The 24084-nt window shown below is 47.5% G+C and overlaps 4 protein-coding genes across 4 annotated transcripts in view; 2 read left to right on the top strand and 2 right to left on the bottom strand.

The window, feature by feature from the left end:
- Nucleotides 1-953: 953 nt before the first annotated feature.
- Nucleotides 954-10873, top strand: mmp14a (matrix metallopeptidase 14a (membrane-inserted)). The gene is made up of 10 exons (XM_068756009.1): nt 954-1037; nt 6535-6683; nt 6812-6934; nt 7139-7446; nt 7540-7701; nt 7847-7989; nt 8173-8311; nt 8408-8558; nt 8973-9088; nt 9263-10873. Exons 1-10 carry the CDS (start codon nt 954-956, stop codon nt 9580-9582), a joined length of 1695 nt encoding a protein of 564 aa, XP_068612110.1. The 3' UTR covers nt 9583-10873.
- Nucleotides 10874-14192: 3319 nt separating this feature from the next.
- mrpl52 (mitochondrial ribosomal protein L52) lies at nt 14193-18430 on the bottom strand. The gene is made up of 6 exons (XM_068756010.1): nt 18092-18430; nt 15978-16049; nt 15721-15790; nt 14768-14835; nt 14612-14676; nt 14193-14507 (listed from the first exon to the last, which is right to left on the bottom strand). The coding sequence occupies exons 2-6, from the start codon at nt 16009-16011 to the stop codon at nt 14394-14396; spliced, it is 351 nt and encodes a 116-aa protein (XP_068612111.1). The 5' UTR covers nt 16012-16049; nt 18092-18430; the 3' UTR covers nt 14193-14393.
- A 515-nt stretch (nt 18431-18945) lies between these two features.
- ajuba (ajuba LIM protein) lies at nt 18946-24056 on the top strand. The gene is made up of 8 exons (XM_068755640.1): nt 18946-20452; nt 21337-21438; nt 21531-21598; nt 21703-21765; nt 22045-22175; nt 22255-22306; nt 22461-22529; nt 22662-24056. The coding sequence occupies exons 1-8, from the start codon at nt 18946-18948 to the stop codon at nt 22791-22793; spliced, it is 2124 nt and encodes a 707-aa protein (XP_068611741.1). The 3' UTR covers nt 22794-24056.
- The window catches only part of efs (embryonal Fyn-associated substrate), a 4320-nt gene continuing 4044 nt past the window's right edge, over nt 23809-24084 (bottom strand). The window contains exon 6 of the mRNA XM_068756088.1: nt 23809-23844. Within this exon, the coding sequence (XP_068612189.1) occupies nt 23809-23844 (36 nt within the window). The remainder of the gene's footprint in view (nt 23845-24084) is intronic.

Raw genomic sequence — 24084 nt, 5'->3', positions numbered from 1 at the left:
ATGAGGTTAAAATCAATTAAAAAGGACCGTACCGTATCAGTCGGCCTCTCTCTTGACAAGTAGTGAACCACTTCCGCATAATTTAGCTCGTGACGTAAATGGGCGGGGCGTATTTTGTTTCCAACCCCCCCCCATTCATGAAAGTTTACATTTTCTTCGAATGAAACATTTTTTTATATTCAATCTAGGATTAATTCACAATTGTGCGTATTCTTATATAAATGTTCCAAATATTGTTATAATGTTTTCTTTTAACACCAGGTGTCAGTGTCGAGTCAAAGATTCAACATCTGCATTAATTCACGTTCGTGGCCGGCATTCTGACATGATTTGGGACATAAAAGAAATGACTTAAAGGCACATTTAGTCTTCCACCATTTTGTGTATTAATTTGCGTATGATTTAGAAATTCAACAAAAAAAAAGTTTCTCATTTGATCTAAAAAAAAAAAAACAATTTCATGGATGTTTCATGAAAATCCGCTTTGTGGTTATGGGTAAATCACATCCTAAATCGAAGAGGTAACTATAGCGACAACATAAAATCTCGATATTATTTTACGTACACGCGTAGCGCTGGTCAGCTGTCGTCAAACAAATGACGTGCGCACATCTGGAGGAGGACCCAAAGGAAAATCCAGGTCTCTCTCTCTTTCTCTCTCTCTCCCTCTCTCCTGCCCACGTCCACACGCTGCAGGAGAGAAACACTTTATTTTATTGGTATCTGTTACAACCGGCTGATGAGCTCCGGTTAACTGAGATTAATTCAGACCAATTCTTTGTGCGCCTTGATGATTACGCGTTTATTGCCACGTGAAGGCGCAAAAAAACGAAGCGCAAATCAGTCGCTTTTGGTTTGATCGTCGTTTGCCGTGAGGACTGGAGGGACAAGATCAAAAAGTTAAGTCTCCTGATTATTTTTTTTTTTTTTGAACGGAGACAGAAGACAGAAGAATGTTGCCCCAGCTCTTCACCGTGGCCTGTGGGCTCTGCTGCTTCGGCTTCTCCTCCGTCACCGCTAATATCTTAAAAGCTGAGGTAAGTCCGACCGGAAAAATCACGAATTCGTTTCCATGGATAGTATTTGCGCATTTCAGAAGAAAAAAAAAAAGTTCCAAACGAGAATGTGTTTTTAAGCGGTTGTCCTCCGACCAGCCTCCTCTCTGGAGGACACCGCAGCAGCTGTAATTTAATGGCATCTCTGGTGTCTCTCCATCAAGCATCACATGAAGGAAAGAGCTGCTAATATCCAAAACATTGCTGACCAGGAACTACTTTAAAAAAAAAGAAGAAGCTTATCTGTGCAGAAACTGGAGCAAGACATGAAACTTCATCCAAAGGAAAAAATGTCATGAGTCTATGTTGTGGTTTATACAAAAGGAGGGGAGGGGGGGGGGGGGGGGTCCATCAGGCCAGGGAGAAGTTTAGAAACCTCATCTGAGCTGCTTTGTTCTGGCTAATAGGGGGATGTACTGTACAACTTTTGTTGTTGTTGTTGAAACCTTTGACTCTTCACTGCCCTCTTGTGGAATTATGAATGAAAACGCTAAGGGCACAGAAGTATATGTGATTACTGAGGGAATACGTCGTTTTGAGATGAGTATAAATGAGCTTTCAGAGCGTCAGACTGCGACCATGCTGGCCTGGAGACGCTTAAGTGCGGCTCAGCCTTTGACTAAACATCACATTTCGTGCCATCTTGTCTCTCGCAGCTTTGAAAATGACTGCTCCCTTGGACGCCTCCCACTTTGGTGTATGATGTGATCACTTTAGGACCGCATTCGGGTGATATGCCTTCAGCAGCGCACTCTAGGTGTTGCTCTGTAAAAGACGGCGTGCGTCAGCCATGTGCAGCTGTCAAAGGAAATTGATTCACAGGAACGTTTGCGTGGAGTTCTGGGTGGACAGGATGCACGAAGGCGGACCTTAGTCACTGACCACAAGTCGCTGGTATGTGCGTCAAAACCAGACATGGTGGATAACTCAGACAGTTTATTGGAAGTCTCCTGTGGAGAATATACCGGCATAATGCAGGATGTCTGTAAACAAAGGCCAGACAACGCGGTTGTTTGTAGACGTGTCATCTCCAGCAGCTGTAGGGCAACGTCTCTGGCGTTACTGCGGCGACGGGCATCCTGTCAGGCGTAGCAGTCGGTCCTGATGCCGAAAGAGGATAAGAGTTAATTATTTGTTCCCCCACCTGAGAGCTGGACGTGAACCCTGTGATCAAAAGACACACACATGTCTAAGAAAACAGGAACGAGATAGGTTAGGGAATGAACAAAGGCTGAACAACGACTATTTACGGAGGGTTGGAAAAGGAGGAGAGGCTGAGTCAAGATTCAGCGTTTGAACATCCTGAAGAGTGAAAAAAATTAAATAAAGATGCTCCGCCATTAAATAAATGAGACTCCCACTATCCTCAAGGCATGTCGGGTACTGCTGCAGCCCCCCAGCATCTGTTTTCACTTATTGATTCAGGCTTTCTCTTACCTTTCTTTACTTAAGTACAAAAAGCCTCGTTGGATCTCGGGAGCAAAGGAAGCGGGGCAGTAATGAAAACAGCATGGCCTAAAATCAAAGATCCCCCAGGCTCTGTCTGAAAACATTGTGGTGTGATTTACCGCCGCCCACCTGGAGACGCAGGTCTGGGTTCGATTCCCTTTCATGCAGCATCGAAAGAAAAAGGTCGCGATCTAGATCTGGTGCGTGCCGCGCTGACGTCCAGTAGCTGTTGCTCGAGAAATGTCAAAAGAAGCAGAAACCGATGGGCTTCAGGGGAGAGATTGATCTCTAAGGTCCGCCTTAGGGGACATTTGAGTCTCAGGCGCTCAGATGTTGCACCATGAAGCAAAATCTACCTGCTATATTACGTATTATCTAATTAAATTATGCTGACCATGCTATTGCTAATTCTGTTTGACCTGTGCGAACGTCGCCCGATCGTTCCGCAGCGTAGCTAGTGGGAATGCTAACGGCGTCAGAGAGGCAATGTGATATTCAGTCACTCGTGAGCAGAATTCCCAGTTTTTTCCGTTGGCACCGGAGAGAGGAACGACTGACTCAGTCGCTCGAAGTTTGAATTCAGCCGTATACTCCGAACCGCTCGCTCCCTCCACTCTGCCGGCTAATGTCTTTACCTCCCTTTCATTCATGTAACTCTGCTCTTTCGATCGTTTGCCCGTCACCCTTCTCATCCTGGATAGTTTTAAGCTTATGACTGGTTTTAGAGAAGCATAAATCAATGTTAAATACACAGACGTTGGCATTGTTTAACAAACATATCACAGCACCGCTGAGGGAAATGTATACATAAACTCCCACCCCATGTTCCTTCCAGTATATAGAGCATAAATATAGACGCACCACATGACAGTTCGGATGCTCCGACAGTTTAACTTCCCCTTAAAAAAAAATGGCCTCCTTCTGCTTTCTATGCTTTCAGCTAGAAATGCACCACATTTTGATCACACTCTTCCAGGAACTCCCGAGTATATCCGGAAATCAAATCACAGATCTCATCATGAGTAACGCTCACAGCAGCCGCGTGGCCTGTGACGGGCGATTTTACGCAACATCCTGCGTCATGGGGATATTTTAGATTTGCCAATCCCCGACGGAATTAGCACTTTTGGGTTAACAACTGAGAATCTTCACAGGAGCGCTAACAGATAACCTGTTAGTTGGTCACATTTTTAAGATTTAGCCGTCGATTTCGCTGTTCTGATCCCGAGTTGAAGCTGGTTCCAGGTGCGGCAAGTACCTAAGAGGAAGAACACCTGTAATTATCAATAATAGAAAGCCTTTCACGCAGCTCCACCATCGCTACGTATCATGCTCGCTTTGTTTCAGTGTCTGTGCATTATGTGTTTCATCCTTACGTCACAGCACACACACACACACACACACGCACACGCACACTGGCGTGTGTTTACCATACAAGCAGCCGGCCCTTTGACCACACATGGGCCGGCGAGCTAAGCGAGCTACATCGAGGCCAGCAATACCAGCCATGCACACGATTCAATAAATAGAAGCTTTGATGGTGGCTGCTGGGAGTTCCAGGGAGGAGGGGGAGTGGGGTGCATTCTGGGATACCTGGCATCCACACCGGAGGTGGTGGCAGTGTGTGTGTGTGTGTGTGTGTGTGTGTGTGTGTGTGTGTGGAGTAGTTTGGGACTAGAGGAGAGAAGTGGAGGTCTTGATGGTAGATGGGGAGTGTTTTTATAGAAGCAGACGCGCCACCACAGCGGAGCCTCAGGACACACAAGCAGCAGTCAGTGTGGGGGGGGCAGAGGTCAATTTTGGTCAGAAAGTTTGAAGACGATTCGATGAAGTAGATTAACTTGATGCCTAAATAATCCAGAAAGTTCTTGAAGAATTGTGTGAGGGGAATGTATAGAAATAGAGAGGACGCTCTGCAGGTAGCAATAAGAGAACCTTGTTCTCCGGACTCTGCAAACCACAGTGCTAACAGTAGCCGTGTGTACCCAGGGAATATGAGGCCAGATAGTCTTTCCCATTCAGTTGCTGGGGGGGGGGGGGGGGATGGAAGAGAAAAAAACCAACGGCAATGGTGAAGTAGGTGAAATGTGAGATTTTAGATGATGCTCATTGAGTTATTCCACTTGAGTCTGTGATGGATGTGTGTGAGAGAAATCTCAAGAGTTCAAGGTGCTGCTTCAAAGAAAGGGAGAAGAGAAGAGAAGGGTTTAGCCTAGCTTAGCTGGCTCTAGCGATAAAAAAAAAATATGTGTACACATACCATTATCAGCATCTTTAAAGACTCGCTCAGCAGGTGTGGTTTGCCCAAACTCCACAGCGAAACTACAACATATAATTTTTATACTAAAAACAAGACTTGACCTGTTAATTGGGTGGAATTTAAAGCAAGACTGAAATAAGAAATTACACACCACCTGCTAAGTAGAGTTTATTGCCAATAAGATGCACCAACAGCAAGCTTATAATGGCTAATGCTAGCTGAATGTAGCAAGCAAGCCCTACCTAACCTTGTTATCCCGTATTTCAAGAAGTTATGCTAGGTTATCCCTCGCTAAGCTCCAAGACCATTAAAATAAAACTTTTCATCTTGGCAAGAAAGTATTTTAAAGCAAGGTTTCTGTGTTTGAACTATTCCTTTAGGAAAGTTTTTACTCCAATCCTGGGCGGACCAGCAGCAGTCGGCGGAAAGAATCGGCCTTTCATACTTATAAGATAAATAATTGTGGTTTTTGGTTGACATGTTAGCACCGCTGGAGAGAGAGAGAGAGAGGGAGCCCAAATATAATGAAAATGCTTCCCTTTTCCGGCCCTCGGTTTCGAACCCTCAGCCTCCTTGCTGGGAGTCGAGCGTGCTACCCACTACACCACCTAGAGGTTACCCCACCGAACCTTAGGCTAAATAGACCGTAGCATTGCTGACTTAAGGCCAGAGGCACTGGTTTCGAGTCCAGTACGACGTCACCTGGTCGGAGAGACGTCCACTCCGCATAATACGTGAGGAAAAAGCACAGCACAGTAAAACACTCTGAAATATTAACTTAATATTTGACAGTATGACTTTGGTGGCGCCTCATTTTCCCTCACCTATATGGTGGCGTAGTCGGTAGGGTTACCGGTCTACTGCCAGAGGAACTGGGTTCGCATCCGACTGTGGGAGTGGGGGTGGAGTAGGGGCAACAGGGTAGGCCTAGGGCCTTGCCTGGGCGGAGTGAACTGGACCACTGGTCCGCTCCACTCCGCTCAGGCGTGCCCTGGACCTACCCTGTTGCCCCTGCTCCATCCCATTCCCGTAGTGGGATTCGATACCAGGGCCATTTTGCCCCCCTGTACAGTGCTGCCAACTATGCCACCGTGGCAGTGAGGAAACTTGCCATGTTACTACAAGGTAATAACTTTGTAGGCATGAATCGCTATATAGGCTAAATATCAAGTTATTACACAGTAATTACTGCGTAATTTCAGACTATAGCATGCACAACAAAGTTTCACAGTCACAAGCAGAACCAACTATAAATGTTGCACAGTTACTGCAGAGATGGAGCGTGGGTTAACACACACACACAAACACCGTCTCCCTTTTCGCTATGCAATCTGTATGATGCATCTGAGATCAGCGAAACACGTCCCAACAGGCTTAAAGTTGACTGGAACTGGGCCCACGGGTTTCCACAAGTAGCCGATCCCTTATATTTTTGTTGACTCGACATTTTGTGGGGTTTAGTTTCTGGCATGTGTGATTAGATTAGAGTTAGTCAGAGAGAACGAAGCATGAAGAAACACAGGATAATCTCTTGCTCCTCAGTCCAAGGAGGTTTTTAACAAGTTACAATTTATTGTTTGGATTTATAAGGAGAACCTGATAAACATTTGAATCTAATTTTGTTTAGATGTAAAAATTTGTACATCCTTGCTTTATCAATCTGTTTTTTTTAGATCTATACAAGTTCTACATTTGTGTAGCTTTGCCCAAACAAACAGATTTTTTTTTTTTAAATGCATGTCATTTTTAATCATTGTCTCCACCCTGCAGGCTTGGCTGCAGCAGTACGGTTACCTGCCTCCAGGTGATGTCAGAGCTCAGGCCATCCGCTCGCCAAAGTCCATCGTAACAGCGATATCAGGCATGCAGCAGTTTTATGGTTTGACTGTCACCGGCTCCATAGACGCCAACACATTAGCGTGAGTCCTGATTTTTTTTTTTCACGAATCTCTAAGAGAACAAGGTTAATGTGAAAAATAGAAAAGTGTGTCCTCCAAACGAGTCGGAATATTTCGCATAATTGAGACTTTTATTTCGCCGTTGCCAGGGCGATGAGCCGACCGCGGTGTGGCGTCCCAGATAAGTTTGGCCCGGAGCTGAAAACCAACCTGAGGAGGAAGAGATATGCTGTCCAGGGTCTGAAGTGGGACAAGTCAGAGGTCACCTTCAGGTACAACGTGTGATTACTCTCTATGAGACATCTTGTCCTTAATTAATTTAACATCTGTAACTCTCATTTTTATACTATTTTACTCTAAAGACTTATCAAGTCTTGTAATAATACGCTTTAATCTTGTAAAATGTAAGTTCTGATTTCTCTTTGGTGCATTGTTTTTGATCCTGACCCATCCTCCGGTCTTTTTTTTTTTGACAGTATACAAAACTACACGCCAAAGATCGGAGAACGGGCCACACACGAAGCCATCCGAAAGGCCTTCCAGGTGTGGGAGAGCGCCATCCCCCTGACCTTCAGAGAGATCCCCTACAGCCACATCAGAGACAAGGTCGACAGGTTCGCAGACATCATGCTGTCCTTTTCAGAGGGTTTCCACGGCGACAGCACTCCGTTTGACGGCGAGGGTGGCTTCTTAGCTCACGCTTACTTCCCAGGACAGGGCATCGGAGGAGACACGCACTTTGACCTCGCTGAGCCTTGGACCACGGGAAACGTCGACCGGGGCGGTAAGAAGAAGAAGAAAAAAAAAAAAAAGAGCGGATGGTGGGATGTTGACCCGGGAAGAGGGGAAAGTAAATGCTCTGTCCATTTCTCCCAAGGTAATGATGTTTTTCTGGTGGCTGTCCATGAACTCGGTCATGCTCTGGGTCTGGAGCACTCCAACAACCCCTCTGCCATCATGGCTCCATTCTACCAGTGGTTCGAAACAGAAAGCTTCCAGCTCCCGGACGACGACCGTAGAGGCATCCAGATCATCTATGGTGGGTTTTCGTCCCCCCCCCCCCGTGGGATTTGAGTTGGATATGTTCTTTCCAGTATACCTGTATGATCTTTAGCCCAAGCAGAGTCAACACAGCGTTGGGTTAGTGGTCGTCGCACTTCTTCTCAATGTTTTTCCCACCACAGGAACCAAATCTGGGGCTCCTCCCCCACCTCCTCCTCCTCCTCCTCGACCCACGAAGCCATCCAGGCCTGACCATGGCCCAGACATCTGTGAGGGACACTTTGACACCATCGCCATCCTCAGAGGGGAAAAGTTTGTATTTAAGGTACAGGAGAACCTTTTTAAGACTTTAGGTTGACCTGTTGAAGCTGAACCTGAAGCATCTTTGTGGAATTTATTGTGGATTGAGTTTCCTATTACTGCTTGACTATATTCAACCGTGTCAGACAAATGACACGGTTGAATATAGTCTACTGTATTTCTGAACTACGGGTATGTCTGTTTGCAGGACAAGTGGTTTTGGCGTGTGCGTAACAACAAGGTGTTGACGGGCTACCCGATGCCCATCAATCACTTCTGGAAAGGCCTACCTGCGAACATCAACGCCGCCTACGAGAGGGACGATGGGAAATTTGTCTTCTTCAAAGGTTCCTGGCTAGTGTTACCGCGTGCTTTCCTCCTCCCTTTCGGTTTTTCCATCGCCAAACTTACTCGCCGATCTTTTTTTCTCCTCGCGGCTAAAGGCGACAGGTACTGGCTTTTCAGCGAGTCCACGATGGACAAGGATTCTCCCATGAGCCTGAAAGACCTGGGCACGGGTCTACCCAAAGACAAGATCGACGCCGTCCTCCTCTACACTCCAACAGGACAGACGAACTTCTTCAGAGGCAACAAGTGAGTTCTCGTGTACTATCAGCCGTACCTGAAGAAAAGTCCAGGCAGGTTCAAACAAGTTATCTTTCCGATGCCCTTCCTTTCTGGGAACCGATGACTGACTTTCAGATCAGCCTGATTCCATTCTTTTCTATGAAGCATTCCTCGGAGGACCCCTGCAGCATTTGTTCACACCAGATTGACTCTTAACCCTTTTGTCCCCAAAAAAATACTTCTCAAGCTTTCGTATATGGCGGAAGCACCTTGTTCAAACTTGTACCACGCTTATCCTTGAACGTCCTATGAAGTTCATTTCAAAGACTTGCTTTTATCATGTATATTTGGAATGTCTTTGTCGCCCATTGCACATTTAGCACCAAAAAGCCACACACCTCAGACGCATTTACACGTTTCGTTTGGTCGCTTCGTTCGCAGGTACTACCGTTTCAACGAGAAAACTCGCGCCGTGGACAGCGGCTACCCGAAGCCCATCAGCACGTGGAGCGGCGCACCGGACAACGTCAAGGCGACCATCATGAGCGAAGACGGATGTGAGTTTTCCTTCGCGCGACCCCGTTTTAAACCGATAGCTCATCGTTTTGTTGTCGTTTACACTGAAGCTGCAGCTCAAGAGTAATAAGGATAAATAAAGTAATAATTCAACAGCGCAATTCTACCCCGAATATCTTAACCTAATTAATTTCGTTTCTTATTATTTTCCTCAGCATACACTTATTTTTACAAAGCCAACAAGTATTGGAAGTTCAACAACCAGTACATGAAAGTCGAATCCGGCTACCCAAAGTCAGTGCTCAGAGACTGGATGGGCTGTGAAGGCGATGAGCCCAAGAAGGGTCGGGAAGAAGAGGTCATCATCATCGAGGTGGACGAATCACAGGGCGGGGCCGGGCCGGCTGCCGTGGTGATCCCCCTCCTCCTCCTGGTGCTGGTCATGGCCACCCTGGGAGCTCTTTTGTTCTTCAGGAAGTACGGCACGCCTCGACGCCTCCTCTACTGCCAGAGATCTCTCCTGGACAAGGTGTAGAAACGTCGGTAGGGATCGACAGACTGCCAAAGACGGGACAGAAAGGGAGAGGGCGGCGGCGGCGGCGGAAACGGAGAGGGGAGACGTATGGAAGAAGAGGAGAAAACGGGAGGAGTGGGGGGGGGGATAGAAGAGTGCCGGTGTGTTGTGCTTGGAGTGGATTGTATGTGCCACGAAAGAGAAAAAAAAATCAGGAAAATGTATATTTGTATGTTGCTATTTTAGATTAATTACATACAAACAGACTGATCAGAGACGACCCCCACCCCCCACCCCCCTCCTCAGTCGCTCCACAGGTACTAGAGAAACGCCCCTCCTACCTTCCTCTCCTCTAACTGGACGACTCCGACTGAACTGCTGTCTGATTCTCATGCAATCTGTGTCTCTGCATTTTACGATGCTGTCGGAAGATCCGGGAATTTTCTCTGCGGTTCATTTCAGCACGACAAAGTTTAGACATTCGATGTCTTTCCTGTTTTTTTATTTTTATTTCTTCTCTATGTCTAAGTAGAGCTTATCTGTCAACTGGATAGAACGGCATGATCAGATTTTTGACTTTTCTTCCTACTTCTGCCATCAAATAATCCCAAATCTTTACCTAATTTAGGCCTATTTTTCTGTTTTTTAATTGATTTTCTGCCTTTTTTTAATGCTCATATTTCAAGGAATCAGTAGAAGACTTTAAATCAACACTCAGCGTAAAACTATTCTTATCGCCAGCTTTATTTTGAATGAATATACTCTCTGCTCAGCATCAGTGTGGATCGATGCAGACTTTTAATACTTATGATCAGGCCCTGTTTAACCAGGACCGTGTCCACAAACAGCAATCCAAATAATGAGGCTGCTGGAGGTGATAACTGCAACCGCTAAAAACAGAGACACTCCACACGGTACAAACTCTTCTTTCAGTGCAAGCAGTCAGACAGGAAAAGAAATACGCTTAAAATAAATGATGTTTTATCTCGAAAGCATTCAAGCAACTTTTTGCATAGGATCCTGCTGGTGCAGATGTGCCAGTAAGCGGTACAGTTTCCAACAATGGTGCAATTTTTAACATTGTTTAGGGACATTGTTGTTATAATTATGGTTATTGTTATTATTGTTCGCCTGGTAAAGTTATTCTTTTAGTCTTTACTTTTGTACATTGTCACTTTGGTCCTGCTGGACAGAGGCATAACGTGACAATGGTGGAAATAATTCCCGGTTTACATTCAGCGTGTGAAGAATTAGATCAGATCATTTAATAACAATGATAATGGTAATAATATTTATAGTGACGATCATATCAATAAAATACGTTTTTTTGTGTGAGTTTTCACTTTGGTATTCTTGCAGATAAAGTGCAATTAAACTATTTTTGACAGTCATACGTTTTTCACATAAAAGTTGTGATTAGATCCTAATCCTCTCCTTATTTTTGGCTATCATGAAATCAATGCTGACATATTGTGGATCCCTTTCAGAACCACTCTGATAAACCCTTTACATGATGAGTTTGGACCATACTTTATTTTGTAAATCTCACCACATGGCAACTTCCTGTGATGTTTTGCACTTCAGTAGGGAATGTGTTTTTGAAAACATGTTTGTTCGGGATGCTTTCGTCACTGACATCATCACAAGTCAGGCTAACGGGAACACGATCAGCATCTGCTGGGGGGGGGGGGGGGGGGGGGGGGGGGGCCTCCATCTTCTCTTTCCTCAAATTTATTCCTCCAAAATATTGTCCACCGATTCAAAATTCGTAACGTTTTCAAGCTGTGACCTCAGAAATCTGAACAGAAAATGAACTCAGGCAAGGCCAGCTGCAATCAGGATGCATTCACACCATGTGTATTAAAAATAAAAAACAGTAACACACAACTCTTCCTTTTGGAAGTGTCAAAAGGAAGCACGAGGAGGGCAGTAAAAAAACGATTCTTTTTTGGGTCGGAGGAGATTTTACTCTCAATCCTGTCAAAAATATATTTTTGCCATCCGCGCTCTTCCCTCTTCGTCTTCCCCTTCTTTCATCCTCATCCTCTGCAGATCACGAGGCAAACCGCTCCTCCCCTGACCACAAGTATCCCTGATCTGTTTTTGCTCTTTCCCTCACATGCTCTGTTTTTTATTTTTACTCTTTATATCCTGTAAATGTAAAAAACAAAAACAAACACCAACCACAACACAAAGGCAAACAACGACCACCAACCCCCCCCCCCCCCAAAAGAAAATGCTGAAGATATGGTTGGTATGCAAAAAAACCCTCTATTTTAAGGCAGATGGAATTTTTCCACAGACACAAAAAGACTTATAAATGCATTAAGCAGCTCGATTGGTTCAAATGGATGTACTCGTTCTGTATTTCAGTTACTGAGTGGAAGATTCATGAGGATACTCGACAGTCTCTGGTTTTTTCTTCCTGCATCTGTTTAGTCACTTTCCTCTTCCCCTCATCTGCTCCTTCCATCGGCCTCAGCGAGTCTCTCTCATGCACAATAAATGACGCTCCATAGCTTATTAGTTATACGCCACTATTACCATCCACCCCTCTGTGTGCTCGGTCTGTTACCTGCTTTCACTTCAGGCCTCATGCTGCTAGTAGCTTGAGCTCGGGGTTCATGAGATTGGGAGGTCAAGTTCGCTTCTATTCCCCTCTTTTTTTCTTTCTGCCTCTCTTCATGCCATTTTAATGCTGAACTCATGCAGTCCGGTTTGGTGGTGCGAGGACTCAGCACTCCTCCATTCCAGGCAGGAAGCGGCCGGGACAGCTGCGTGCAATTCGACCTTAGACTTTGTTTTGGGTGACCTACATTATGGCATCATTTATTTTCTACTGTAACTTCAAAAGCACTTTTTTCTTTCTCCCTTTGTTTTCTCAATTAGACTGACTTCCAGCGCTTTCTCACGCGCCCCACGATTTTGAGGTTTCCACATATTTCCATTTTAGATTTCTTCAAATGTGGACATTTTGGAAGTCTTTAGAGGATTTCATTTGAATATGTGACATCCAAAGAGGTGAAATGATGTAAAAATTACACCAGAAAGCAAACAGAATGAGAAATGAGAATTCATGGCTCATCACAAGGGCTCCAAATATTTGAATATAACTTACTGAGTTAAAGGAGACAAAAGCTGTTCCTGATAAAAATATCATCTTTTTCTCCTAATGAACAAAACTGACGATGAAACGAAGGTGAAAATAATCTGAAAAATGCCAAAGAAAAGAAAGAAAGAAAGACATTAAATGTAAAAAAAAAAAGGTATTACAAGGTTTAACGAACTGCAGTTCCAGTTCAGTGATGCTGAACTGGACCCCCCCCCACACACACAGGAAGCAGCCTTTGGGTACAACCTGCACCAGTGCCCTGCTCACCTTCCTGCAGCCCCTTCCCAGACCTATCTGCCAGGAACCCCCCCCCCACTTGTTTCTGGTGTGCAGGTGTAACTACAAAGGCCACCCCCCCACCCACACAGACCCGGGCACCCACCGTCCCACCGCCCTTCCTCCACAGCTGACTTCTGCACAATAAGCAACATCTGCTTCTCATTTCCCCCAAAACCAAAACAACAGGAGAAAGAGGAAGGGAGCGATGGAGGGGGAGGATGGGAGGAGTCCGGGGAGACATTAAAATGTGACTGTATACACTCCGGGTGCAGATGGAGCCCCCCCCCTCCCTCCCTCCTCACTTAACGCAACAAGCAGTCAGCTCCTCTGGTCAACTGTATGAAACAGTTGAGGCAAGGGGGGAGAGAACGGTGGTGGGGGGGGGGGGGGGGTGGGGGGGGAGACGCCACAGGAAAGAATCTGCAACTCAGCGGCTGGCGGGAATAATTACAGTGAGACTTTGCTGAAGTCTGCAACGAGACAAAGGGAGGAGGAGGAGGAGGCTGACGGTGGGAGAGGAAGGAGCAGAGAGGCTTACCTCATGTTGTAAATAGTGTGTTCATGAGCTGCACTAAACCACTGCTGAGCTGGTAAAGGTGCAGCCGCTCAGCGACTCTGCCAAACGCCCCACAAATATCAGATTTAAAACAAATCAGAGCCATGATTTTTTTTTTTTTATACATCTACAAATTTTAAAAACGCACCAGAGAACTTGAACGTCAGACCATTTCTGCAGATTCCAGGTTGGAGCAGAGATGCGGCCGACTCGCTTGAAGGCAGCTGATCGTCTTTCCAGACGGGATCAAGCAGCACAACCAGCAATAATACGAAATACTTTCGTTGGTGGAATTTCCCCGTGAATCAAAAGCACCTCTCAGTGGCCTATTTTATCACATTTTTACATCTCCAATTGGATCACACTTTTCTAAAAGGACTGAAAACCATTCAACATTCTCCCTCCTGTTTCATTGGCTCTCAATTCAAACTCAAGGCGCCTCACCCAGGTTGACTTTTGCCATGTATTTCTGCAGCATTGCCAAGATGTGAACCCATCACCTTCCCTCTAACACACATATGTACACAGTAAAAAAAAAAAAAGAAATCCTGACTCAGAGCTACTTTGTTATTCTGCTCCTCCCTTCAGTCTAAAAAAAAAAAAAAAAAACTCCAGACAAAATGGCGTTTGAGGCTCCACACTGGCTCAGGGCTGAGAAATGCTGCATTCTAGTGGAAGCTCAGAAACAGCATCGTAAACAGAACGTTTATTGAAACCATCTGTTAGTAGTGGAAAAACATCCACATTAAAGCAGAAGAAATCATCGTACTTATACTCAACAGGCTGACAGTCAACATGTTATTGAACATTAGGACATTGCAGCATCACTATTATTGCTAATCTGGTTTCTAGCTTTGTGATTTCTTCTTCATCAGTAGCTTCCCTTTAGGTTTGAGTAAAAGGGATTTTCTGTACCTCCGTACTTTGGGCCTCCTTACATTTTTCCTGCCACGCCTCGATTCCTCTGTCCATCTCCGTACTCAGCATCACAATGCGCCTCTGTTTGGGGGGGGGGGGGGGGGGGGGGGGGTAAAGGCTTAATCTCAAACAAACAAAGCATTGAGATGAAAGCCATTAAAAGAGCGAACGGTGTTTATTCTCACAGCTAAAACTTCCTTCTCTTGTCTTCTTCTGAGGTGTCCTTTCATTGGAGGCGCCGGCCTTCCATCTGTCCAGATACACAAACAATAATAAATTAACACAGACGGCAAAATTAAAACAAGTATCTGTGAAAATACTATTTCTAAAAAAAAGAATACCTGCAAATGACCAATCAGGCAAATCTGTCAAAGGACCGAATTCAGTGCCGCTTTGAGCGAGTCCGTGCCTGCATGCAAAGAAAAACGTTCAGAAAAACGTTCAAAAAACAGAGATGCAACTAAAAACATGACTTTATATAGTTTATATGTTAGTGCAGCGAAACAATTTGCCATCTATTGGGTGTTACTGGAGTAAATATTATGGAAGCTATTGGGAAACACAGAACTTTTAGGACTTTCAACGGAAACAAGCCCGCAAGGGCTTTTTTGAAATGCTCCTCTTAGACAGGATGTTTGACGTTATTTGTACTGTAATACATGCTACTGTTTGACTGTACTTGTACTGTAATACATGCTACTGTGTGACTGTACTTGTACTGTAATACATGCTACTGTGTGACTGTACTTGTACTCTAACATTCTATCTAATAAATATATTCATCATCATCATCAGAAAACAAGGCTTTTTCTCCGTTAACATCAGTCGACTACATCACCCACAATGCAACCGAAATATTCCGTAAATCCCACGACGCCGACACAAAGACCCGCCCCATCCTTGCTGTGATTGGAGATATTCTTAGTTTAGTTTCCGGTAATGGCTAATACTAACCAATCCAATCGACGAATGTATTAAAAACTAGCCAATCGGAGACGGGATAGGGCGGTCCCTGCCGTCCCCGGAGTCCGATTGAACGACAATGTTTCAGGCTAATAGCAGCTAACGTGTAAGCTAGCGGAGGCTAATGTAGCGGATAAACACGAACAGTTAGCTTGAACGAGGAGACAGGGAGCGAACTGGGAAGTACTGAATTCCCATATTAATAAATCCCGACGTCGCATTTATATTCTGATTATTTTATACATATTCTGCTATTATTATTATTAACTCCAAACGATGGTAGATAGAAGTTGACACACAAGCTGGACTTTGTCGTGCATCTTAAACTTACTCTTTCCTCCATTTCTCTCCAGCCTGTGCTCCACACGTTGTGCCGAATTTCCTAGTGGACAGTCTGAACGCTGGAAAATAACAAATACAGACATAATTTACCCCCCGAAGTCCAACAGCTATTATAACTATCAGCAGAAACAGCGTGAGCGTCATCACTATAGTCATATAAACAGACAACTTCGCACAATAAACCGGTTTTAACGGGGTTAAAAGAAAAACAACAGCAACATATGCACCAAATAACCTTATTCTCACCTGAACAGCACAGCGTCCTCACGGGGGCCGCCATATTTGTCTGTACGTGTCCGTCTTGGCCAACAGGTGGAGCTAAAGAGACACGGAGTGGGCGTCATATTGCCTGATTTTTATTTTAAGAGAATTTTGCGCATAGAAATGTGATTTAAAACTCAAAAAATAAAATAAAGCAAAGGACGTGAACAAATACAGACAAATGTTCTCGGTTTCAATATTACTTTGAATTTCTGCCCCCTTTCTTTTTAAAGTTTTCCTTATTACTCAGTTTTTACCAAATCTGTTTTACTTTAATTGTATTTTTGGCTTTAAATCATCAACGAACATATATTTGAACTACACTAACAACCAACATCGCTTATTGAAGAATCTTTGCAAAAGATATGAAATAATTCCTGAGATAAGATAAGCATTTATTGCTCTCAAGAGGGGGAAAACTATGGGCATACCAGTATCGCAATGACAATACATTTAGTCTGAATGACAAAACTGAAATTGGAATTGTTTTTACATCTCAACAAGGATCAGATTTTACCCGTTGAATATAATTTACAGCGTCGTCCTTTCTGCTGACTGTATACCTGTGATTATACCGTTAGGAGTGGTTTTCAGCCTGAAAAGAAATAATCAGTTGTGTACTGTCGCCGGAGGCTTTGAATGAGCTTTGTCATGTCTGGGGGAAGAAGAAAAAAAAATACCTGGTTATAATTATCTCATCTGGATCATTTCAGATGGAGCCTGTGAAAGAGTGACTCATCTTTATAATTACATGTTATTAAGAGCAGTTCGCCTAAACAATATGCTTAACTGAACGGATATTTAAGATTGTGACGTAACAATAGGAGGTAAGGGAAGAAAATCATAGCGTCTAAGTGTCGTGGGTATATTTTCCTGTGCGTTCCATCTTTAATAAAATCGTCGTATTGATCAGGCGCTCCTTTGAACGCCGTTGCAAGGCGCGCTCTTGGGCGCCCTCTGGCGGACGCTCCAAGCAGCAGCCGCTGACTTCTCCATGCGTCGGCCGGCTCTGTTCTAAGCCCAGAAGAATTTCTTTCTGAGCTTAGTTCAGGCAAGTTCTCACTCGCAGCCTTGTGAGGTAAACAGTGGAGTTCTGCAGCGGGAACAGTTCGGGTTGTGAAAGGGCTCCACGCGGAAGGGGGGGGGGGCAGATCTCAGCCTACACAGCCCTGCGCAAACATTGTTGTACTTTAATCAGGACTGTTTTTTTCCCCGTGTGTCCGTTAAACCGCCAGCAGCGGGATGTTTACCCTCTTATCCTCCTTGGAGAACTCAGACACGCCGGAAAAAAAATTCACCAGCCGCATCACTCCGCTGTGTCCTCCCGCACATTCCACAGGCTGCTGGTACAATAAAGTAGCCCCGCGCCTAAAACGGAGCAAGCTTATTTATTTATTTTTATAATAATTTTAAGAAAATCAAAATTAAACATGAAGCACTCGAATCTCCAATGTAACCAAAATAACCCCGAATATATAGTTAATACAAAAGGATATCCCCCCTCATTAAAGTTATATTTTCATATATAGGATTAAATTATTATATGATTAAGTAATAAATAGGCTACATTTTCATGCTTGAGGTAAAAAAAGAATGAATGACGAAACAGCCACGGCTGGTGGAAAGGTGTTCCGGCCTGCTGGGGGGGGGGGGGGGGGGGGGATGATAAAGGGAGCAGTGCTGCGTCAAGCTGATCACTACGACAGGAAGTACGGTAACGCTGCGCGATGTATCCTCCACAATAAAAGCACAAATGGTGTCGCGCGCCACTAGCTTGAAAGAAAATTGTGAATACAGCATTAAACGATGGGAAATCTATGATGTGGATTAAAACCAAAGACTGGGATATGTGTTTTAGATTAAAAATAAAAAAAGGCCGACTGTTTCGGGAGTCATTGATAAAAGGGTGAGATGGATTCTTGCCGAAGGAATAGGAATATTTTGAAAATCTAAGACCGGAATAGCTTTTTCTGCCGTATGTAACTCGACACTGTCGTAAAAAGAAGGGGGGGGGGGAGGTAAGTAATTATTACGGGGGAAAGAAAGAAAGAAACAAAGTTGTCGACGGTGCTGCGCACACGGGGAGGGATTTTATTCACCTCCAGCCTCCCGTCCCGTCCCGCGCCGGTCCCGGTCCCGGTCCCGGTGGAGACGTGACCGTGTCCGGAGCGCCGCTTTTCCTCACTTCATTTATTTATTTCTCTCTCTCTCTCTCTCTCTCTAAACTTTTCCGCTACTATCACGCCGGGGACAGGATATTCCTCTTTTTGGAAACGGGAATGATAAACGGATGGATGGACGGATGAACCGAGAGGAGCGGATTTAAACATCTTTCCCGAGCCCGGTTCGAGATGAACGGCAGGAGTCGGTTGAGTCGAACACCGGAGCACAAAAAGGATTAATTTCCCGTTTCTACACGGGACCCGCATGTGTGTGTTTTTATTATTTTATTTTTATTTTTTAGGTAAGTTAATTCCTACAGTAATCCCCCCCCCCCCCTCCCATCACACCTGCTTTATGGAGGTGTTTTCTGGACAGTTTACCTAAAACGATGCAGACGTGGGGAGTCCACGGAGGAGCCCCCCCCCGCCGACTATAGGTCGCGTCGAAGAGCATGTTTTGTCCTGATTGACTTGAACTCACCATCTGAACATCGCGTGGATTCTTCCACCTGAGCCTGTGGGACGTTCCACATGGAGATCAAGCGGCGTGACTCAAGTCACGTGACACCCTGACATGTCTTAAAAGCTGGTATTTATCTGATTTGTTATTTATTTATCTATTTAAGGGCCCCCTTTTCATTTCTTTGTGGGGGGGGGGGGGGGGGTGGAGGATTTGGAAGCTGCTGTTTATTATTAATCTGACGCGGTGAAAACTTTTAACATCACATCCAGTGGCAGGTGTGTGTGTGTGTGTGTGTGGGGGGGGGGGGGGGGGGCAGGAAGGCTTCATCATGGACAGGCCGATAAGCAAGCTGCTGGGGAAGCTGAAGCTGACGGACTCGGGGAGCGTGAAATTCAACAGTTCAAAGAAAAAGCACGACTCTAATAACAGCAGCAGCAACGCCGGCGTCTCCGGGGGCGGGGGCCGGGGCGGGGGCCTGCCACCGGCTCCCAGCCCCGCCTCACCCGCAAGACCCAGCCAGTTCTCCGCTAGTGATGCGTGCATTCCAGGAAGAGGAGGAGGAGGAGGAGGAGGAGGAGGAGGAGGAGGAGGAGGAGGAGGGGGGGAGGGGTCGTCTCCCCCTCAGCTCCTCGCCTCCTCCTCCTCCTCATCATCCAGCGCCACGCTGGGTACCACCTCCCCAGACGCCGAACAGCCGCCCCACCCTCCCACCTTGGCGCCGCTGAGGCGCCGCCCCACCCAGCAGCGCGCTTCCTGTTACCTGGGCGACGGCGTGGACTCGCATCTGAGGCGCGAGTCCGGCCTGGGACCCGAGTGTGACCCCCCCGGGGCGTCGCTGAACCATCGGCGTTACTCCCTGGAGCTGCAGCAGCTCGTCAGGCGGCGGCAGCTCCTCTCGCAGCCGCCGCCTGCCTCCGCCCCCCCTCCGTACCCGGCGGCGGGGGGCTACGGGTCGGCTCCCAGAGGCGGGGGCCCGGCCGAGCCCGGCTACCTCTCCTCCGAGCCGGAGCGGCACAAACGCCTCTCCCTGCAGGAGGCTCTGTTCTACAAACGCCTCAGCACAGGAAGTGAACTCTGGGAGCCCCCCAGGCCGGCGTCCCTCTCCCACCCGCCGCAGCGTGCTTCGGATATGACCGGGGGGGGCTTCTTCTACCCGCCGGGACCCGCCCTGAGCCCGTGCTCCTCGTTCAGCCTCCAGGAGTCCGTGGCGGTCAGCCCCCGGTCCAGCTTTGCCTCCAGCACCGCCAGCGGGGGGGGGGGAGGCGGGAGCCCCATGGGGAGCCGCTGCAGCAGCAACCGGACCAGCGGCATCAGCCTGGGCTACGACTCCCGCTACTCGGCCTCCGGCGGCCCCCCCCCACAGCAGCCCTCACCCTCCCCGCAGGCCCACGGGGTCCCGGGCCGGGTTGGGGTGACCCCCGTGGAGGCGTGGAATCAGTTCCTGGATGGGGGCTTGCGTCCGGCGGCCCACGACAGTCGGCACTCCTACCCGCCTGCGGTCGGCAGTCCCGGGGCGGCGTGCTTCCAGGCCGGCCCCGAATGGTGGGAGGAGCATCAAAGCAAAGTGGGCGGGGCGACGAGCGACGGGGCCCGGTACTCGGACCTGCCCGGCACCCGGTACCAGGAGGAGCTGACCCGACTTCTGCTGAGGGACGCCGCGCTGGAAGGCGAGGCGCTGCTGGGCGGCCTGAGGCTGAAGGAGTCTCTGGCCCTGACGGCGCTCTCCAAACCGAGCGCCACGGCGACGGCGACGGGGCCCTGTTCGGCCCGGGGGCCGCTCAAACCCCAGGAGGAGCCGGGAGTCGGCGCCGTGGAGAACCGGCAGGAGTTCTTTGGTGAGACGCTTTTAAACAAAATCTTTTTTTTCACACTTCACAGACAAAACGGGGGAAAAAGTTACGAGCTAAACGGCTACGTTTAGCATAAACGGTACAATCGCAGCCCTAATCCGAGCCGGGGGGGGCGGGGCGTGGGGGGGGGCCACACCACATCCGCCCCTCAGTGTGTTATTACTGTCCTCCTCGTCGCCGGGTGTCTGATGAAAGGGATGGACGGATGGTGCGTTGGAGCCTGTAGGAACTTGTAGCGTTGAAGCACGCGGGGCATAAAGAGAGGGGGGGGGGGGCACCTCGAGTGACTTCAAGCACAGTAACGCAGCATGTATGAGTCATGAGTGTGTGTGTGTGTGTGTGTGTGTGTGTGTGTGTGCTGCAGCCTGTTCGGTGCTCAGGTATGTGTGCCCGGAGGGGACACACAATACTGTACTCTCCTCAGCCATGAGGGCGAAATCCGAATCCGTGAGCCGCGAAGTGGACACACACACGCACGCACACACACACACACACACACACCTGTGTTTAATGCTCAGTGCCCCTTAAACCAGCAGCCTCAGACATGAACATTTTTGGGTGTTTCTGGCTTCTGGCTTTCTGGCAGAGGCTTTAACCGGTTTCTAAATATTGAAGGGGACCGTCCAAGAGCGGAGGAATTCTGCGTGGCACTCCCTCCGCCACATTAGAGAGGGGAACGCACGCACGCACACACACACACACGCACGCACACACACGCACGCACGCAGGCAGACCCTTAAATAGATCAGAGCGGCTGCAGCTCCGACCACGACGCCGGCGGGAGCCGAGCATCCGAGCTGTTTAAGAGAAGAGATTTCACCTGGACTGAAACTGTTTGTTGTGTTTTTGTCCCCCCATTGTGTCGGCAGGAGCCTGTGTGAAGTGTGGGAAAGGCGTGTACGGGGCGGATAACGCCTGCCAGGCTCTGGACAGCCTCTACCACACTCGCTGCTTCACCTGCGTGTCCTGTGGTGAGTAAAAACGACCAAGCCGCCCCCCCCCCCCTCCCCTCCCCCCTTTAACGTCCTCTCACCCGCCATCTCCCTCCCGCTTCCCCTTCCAGGACGCACCCTGAGAAACAAGGACTTCTACAACGTCAACGGCGCCGTGTACTGTAAAGAGGATTACATGGTGAGAGGTTGAGGCCGATGGGGGGGGCGGGGCGGGGGTGGCGTGGGGGCGTGTCTTGTCTTCCGCCCCACTAACGGTAATCTCTCTCTCCGCTGTAATTGCAGTTTTCAGGATTTCAGGCTGCTGCTGAGAAATGTAGCGTGTGTGGCCACCTCATTCTCGAACAGGTGAGTGTGCGTGTGTGTGCGTGTGTGCTCCCACACCAAGGAGAAATACCCCTTAAGATGTCTTCTTGAGTTGGATTTAAAGGGAATGTGTTTCTAGAACCCTCCAGAGGATACCAGACACTCGTTCTCACAAGAGCCGAGCTCTGCCGCGATCAGCGCGAACTCTAGAGATGTAAACGCAAAGCTCAAAGTGACCTTGAGACCCGCAGGGATCATTTCGAGGGCCCCCCGGCGTTTTGCCCAATCTGTTTCTTTTCGTCATTTGCCGACCGCGTGCAGATCCTGCAGGCTCTCGGGAACTCGTACCACCCCGGCTGTTTTCGCTGCGTGGTGTGCTCCAAGGCTCTGGACGGGGTACCTTTCACCGTCGACCATCACAGCAACATTTACTGCGTGGCCGACTACAACAAGTGAGACCGTTATCGAGGCTGAGTCGGCGCTGCGGGACGGAAGCCTTCACTGAATTCTTCCCTCTTGTCGTTCCCGCAGGACGTTTTCCCCGAAGTGCGCCGCCTGTCTACAACCCATCCTTCCCTCCGAGGTGAGCGCGTTGAGCTTTCGTCGCGTCGCCTGGATTATTATGAATTACGCACTACTTTTGTCTTCTTGGGGTATTTTAAAACGGATGCTTGTCTTGTCTCGCGTTTTTTTTGGGGGGGGGGAACCTCCTCACGCCTGCACTCTGACCTCTTCAGGGCAGTGAAGAGATCCTCCGGGTCGTGTCGATGAACAGAGACTATCACTTCGAGTGCTACCACTGCGAGGTGAGGGCCCGTCCCCGTCGTGTGCGGAACTGATCGGACCTTTTTTATGAAACGCCTTGATGATGGGCTGACCTCGCTTTTGTGCATTCCTGTCCTTATCTGCACCCCCCCCTCCCCTCCCCCCCCCTCCAGGAGTGTGGTAAACAGCTCTCTGATAAGCCCGGCTCGCAGTGCTTCCCTCTGGACTCTCATCTCCTCTGCCACTCCTGTCACATGAGCAGAGTGTGCGCCACACACAACATTCCCCCCCAGAACACGCACTGATCGGTTCCGGTGCAGCTGTGGACGTGGATCAAAAAGCTGGTCTTAATACTCTCTCTCTCTCTCTCTCTCGCTCTCTCTCTGTGCTCTGACTGATTTAATTTTTTAAAGAACTGATTCTCATTTTGTCTTTTCACTTGGATCACTGTCACTCGTAGTGCCTGCTGTACTTCTACCATTACTGTAAAAGACTTGCAAGGGAACAAGAACTACTGCCTTTATCCCCCCGTGTGGCCGTTCGCTGTATTACAAGGGATTTTCTCAAAATTGTGTTGTACATATTACTAGTAAACATTTTGCACTTAAATTTGACTTTACAGTGAGACGCCACATGGGGGGGGGGGGGGGAGATAACTAATTTTCTTGTATGTTGTAATAAATATTTTAATTTCAGAACAAAAACGTGCCGCGATTCAAGTTGTACCGATCGGATGAATGATCAAAACTGAAAGGCGCTTCTTTAATAAAAACACCCACAAGTTGGTAACCAATTTAAATTTATTCATTAAATTCTCAGCGCTTGCATGAGGAATGAAAAAAAACAAACTAACTAAAAACAAGATATTAAAAGTCTAACTATGACTATTAGAAGTGAACGTATTTGTAGTTCCTCTTTAATATTGATTGGAGGGTCAGGAGGGATTTCATCAGGGTAGGTCAGTTCCCCGTACTCAACAAATATCCTTTTAAGGTGGACTTGGCGTGTTTGTCTGTCGTATAAATGTGACACTAAATAAAAACAACACCCTACAATTATAATTTCTGAGGCTACAGTGTTCAGACTGTCTTCTCCGGAGGAAGACAGATGAAGGTTAACACTCACGCGTCACCTGCTGAAAAAAAAAAAAGACACAAAACTGACAAAGACAGCCTGCTAATTTCTAACAAAATCAGAATAAAAAGAACGCAACGTCATCCGAGACGATTTTTGAGGCCCGGGGATCTATTTCGGACTGGTTTTATTACAGGGTTTGAGGAGGAAGGAACTGCATCCACAGAACTAAAATAAAGAGGCGGGTTACCAAACCTCAATGGGGCTAAATGCTGTGGCGAGCTGCGGGGGGAGGAAGAAGAAGAAGAAGAAAGAAAAAAAGCCACTTCTGATTCAACGGGATAAAAAGCACAGAGATGAGAAGGGAAAGGGAGGGGCCTCCTGCCAGTGGGAGGCGGCAAACAGACGACCAGTTGTTTAACAGTAAAATAGCTCATCTGCTTTTTCGGCTTAAACTGACCCGGACCTGGTGTGTGTGTGTGTGTGTGTGTGTGGGGGGGGGGGGGAAGACAAAGCTGGCAT

The sequence above is a fragment of the Brachionichthys hirsutus genome, chromosome 23 (assembly GCF_040956055.1).
Source record: "Brachionichthys hirsutus isolate HB-005 chromosome 23, CSIRO-AGI_Bhir_v1, whole genome shotgun sequence".
Taxonomy (NCBI): Eukaryota; Metazoa; Chordata; class Actinopteri; order Lophiiformes; family Brachionichthyidae; genus Brachionichthys; species Brachionichthys hirsutus.
The sequence above is the reverse complement of the archived record's forward strand: the minus strand, read 5'-3'. Positions and strand labels throughout refer to the sequence as shown.

Excerpts from the sequence above, each read along its gene's own strand:
- ajuba (XM_068755640.1), top strand. The coding sequence starts at position 18,946 with ATGGACAGGCCGATAAGCAAGCTGCTGGGGAAGCTGAAGCTGACGGAC. Across the intron at positions 21,439-21,530 it reads CTTCACCTGCGTGTCCTGTG|GACGCACCCTGAGAAACAAG; the intron begins GTGAGTAAAAAC and ends TTCCCCTTCCAG. Across the intron at positions 22,307-22,460 it reads AACCCATCCTTCCCTCCGAG|GGCAGTGAAGAGATCCTCCG; the intron begins GTGAGCGCGTTG and ends TGACCTCTTCAG.
- mmp14a (XM_068756009.1), top strand. The coding sequence starts at position 954 with ATGTTGCCCCAGCTCTTCACCGTGGCCTGTGGGCTCTGCTGCTTCGGC. Across the intron at positions 7,702-7,846 it reads AGGCATCCAGATCATCTATG|GAACCAAATCTGGGGCTCCT; the intron begins GTGGGTTTTCGT and ends TTCCCACCACAG. Across the intron at positions 8,312-8,407 it reads GAAATTTGTCTTCTTCAAAG|GCGACAGGTACTGGCTTTTC; the intron begins GTTCCTGGCTAG and ends TCGCGGCTAAAG.
- mrpl52 (XM_068756010.1), bottom strand. The coding sequence starts at position 16,011 with ATGGCGGCCCCCGTGAGGACGCTGTGCTGTTCAG. Across the intron at positions 14,836-15,720 it reads GGAGAGAAATGGAGGAAAGA|GCACGGACTCGCTCAAAGCG; the intron begins GTAAGTTTAAGA and ends CTTTGCATGCAG. Across the intron at positions 14,677-14,767 it reads GCCTGATTGGTCATTTGCAG|ATGGAAGGCCGGCGCCTCCA; the intron begins GTATTCTTTTTT and ends GTATCTGGACAG.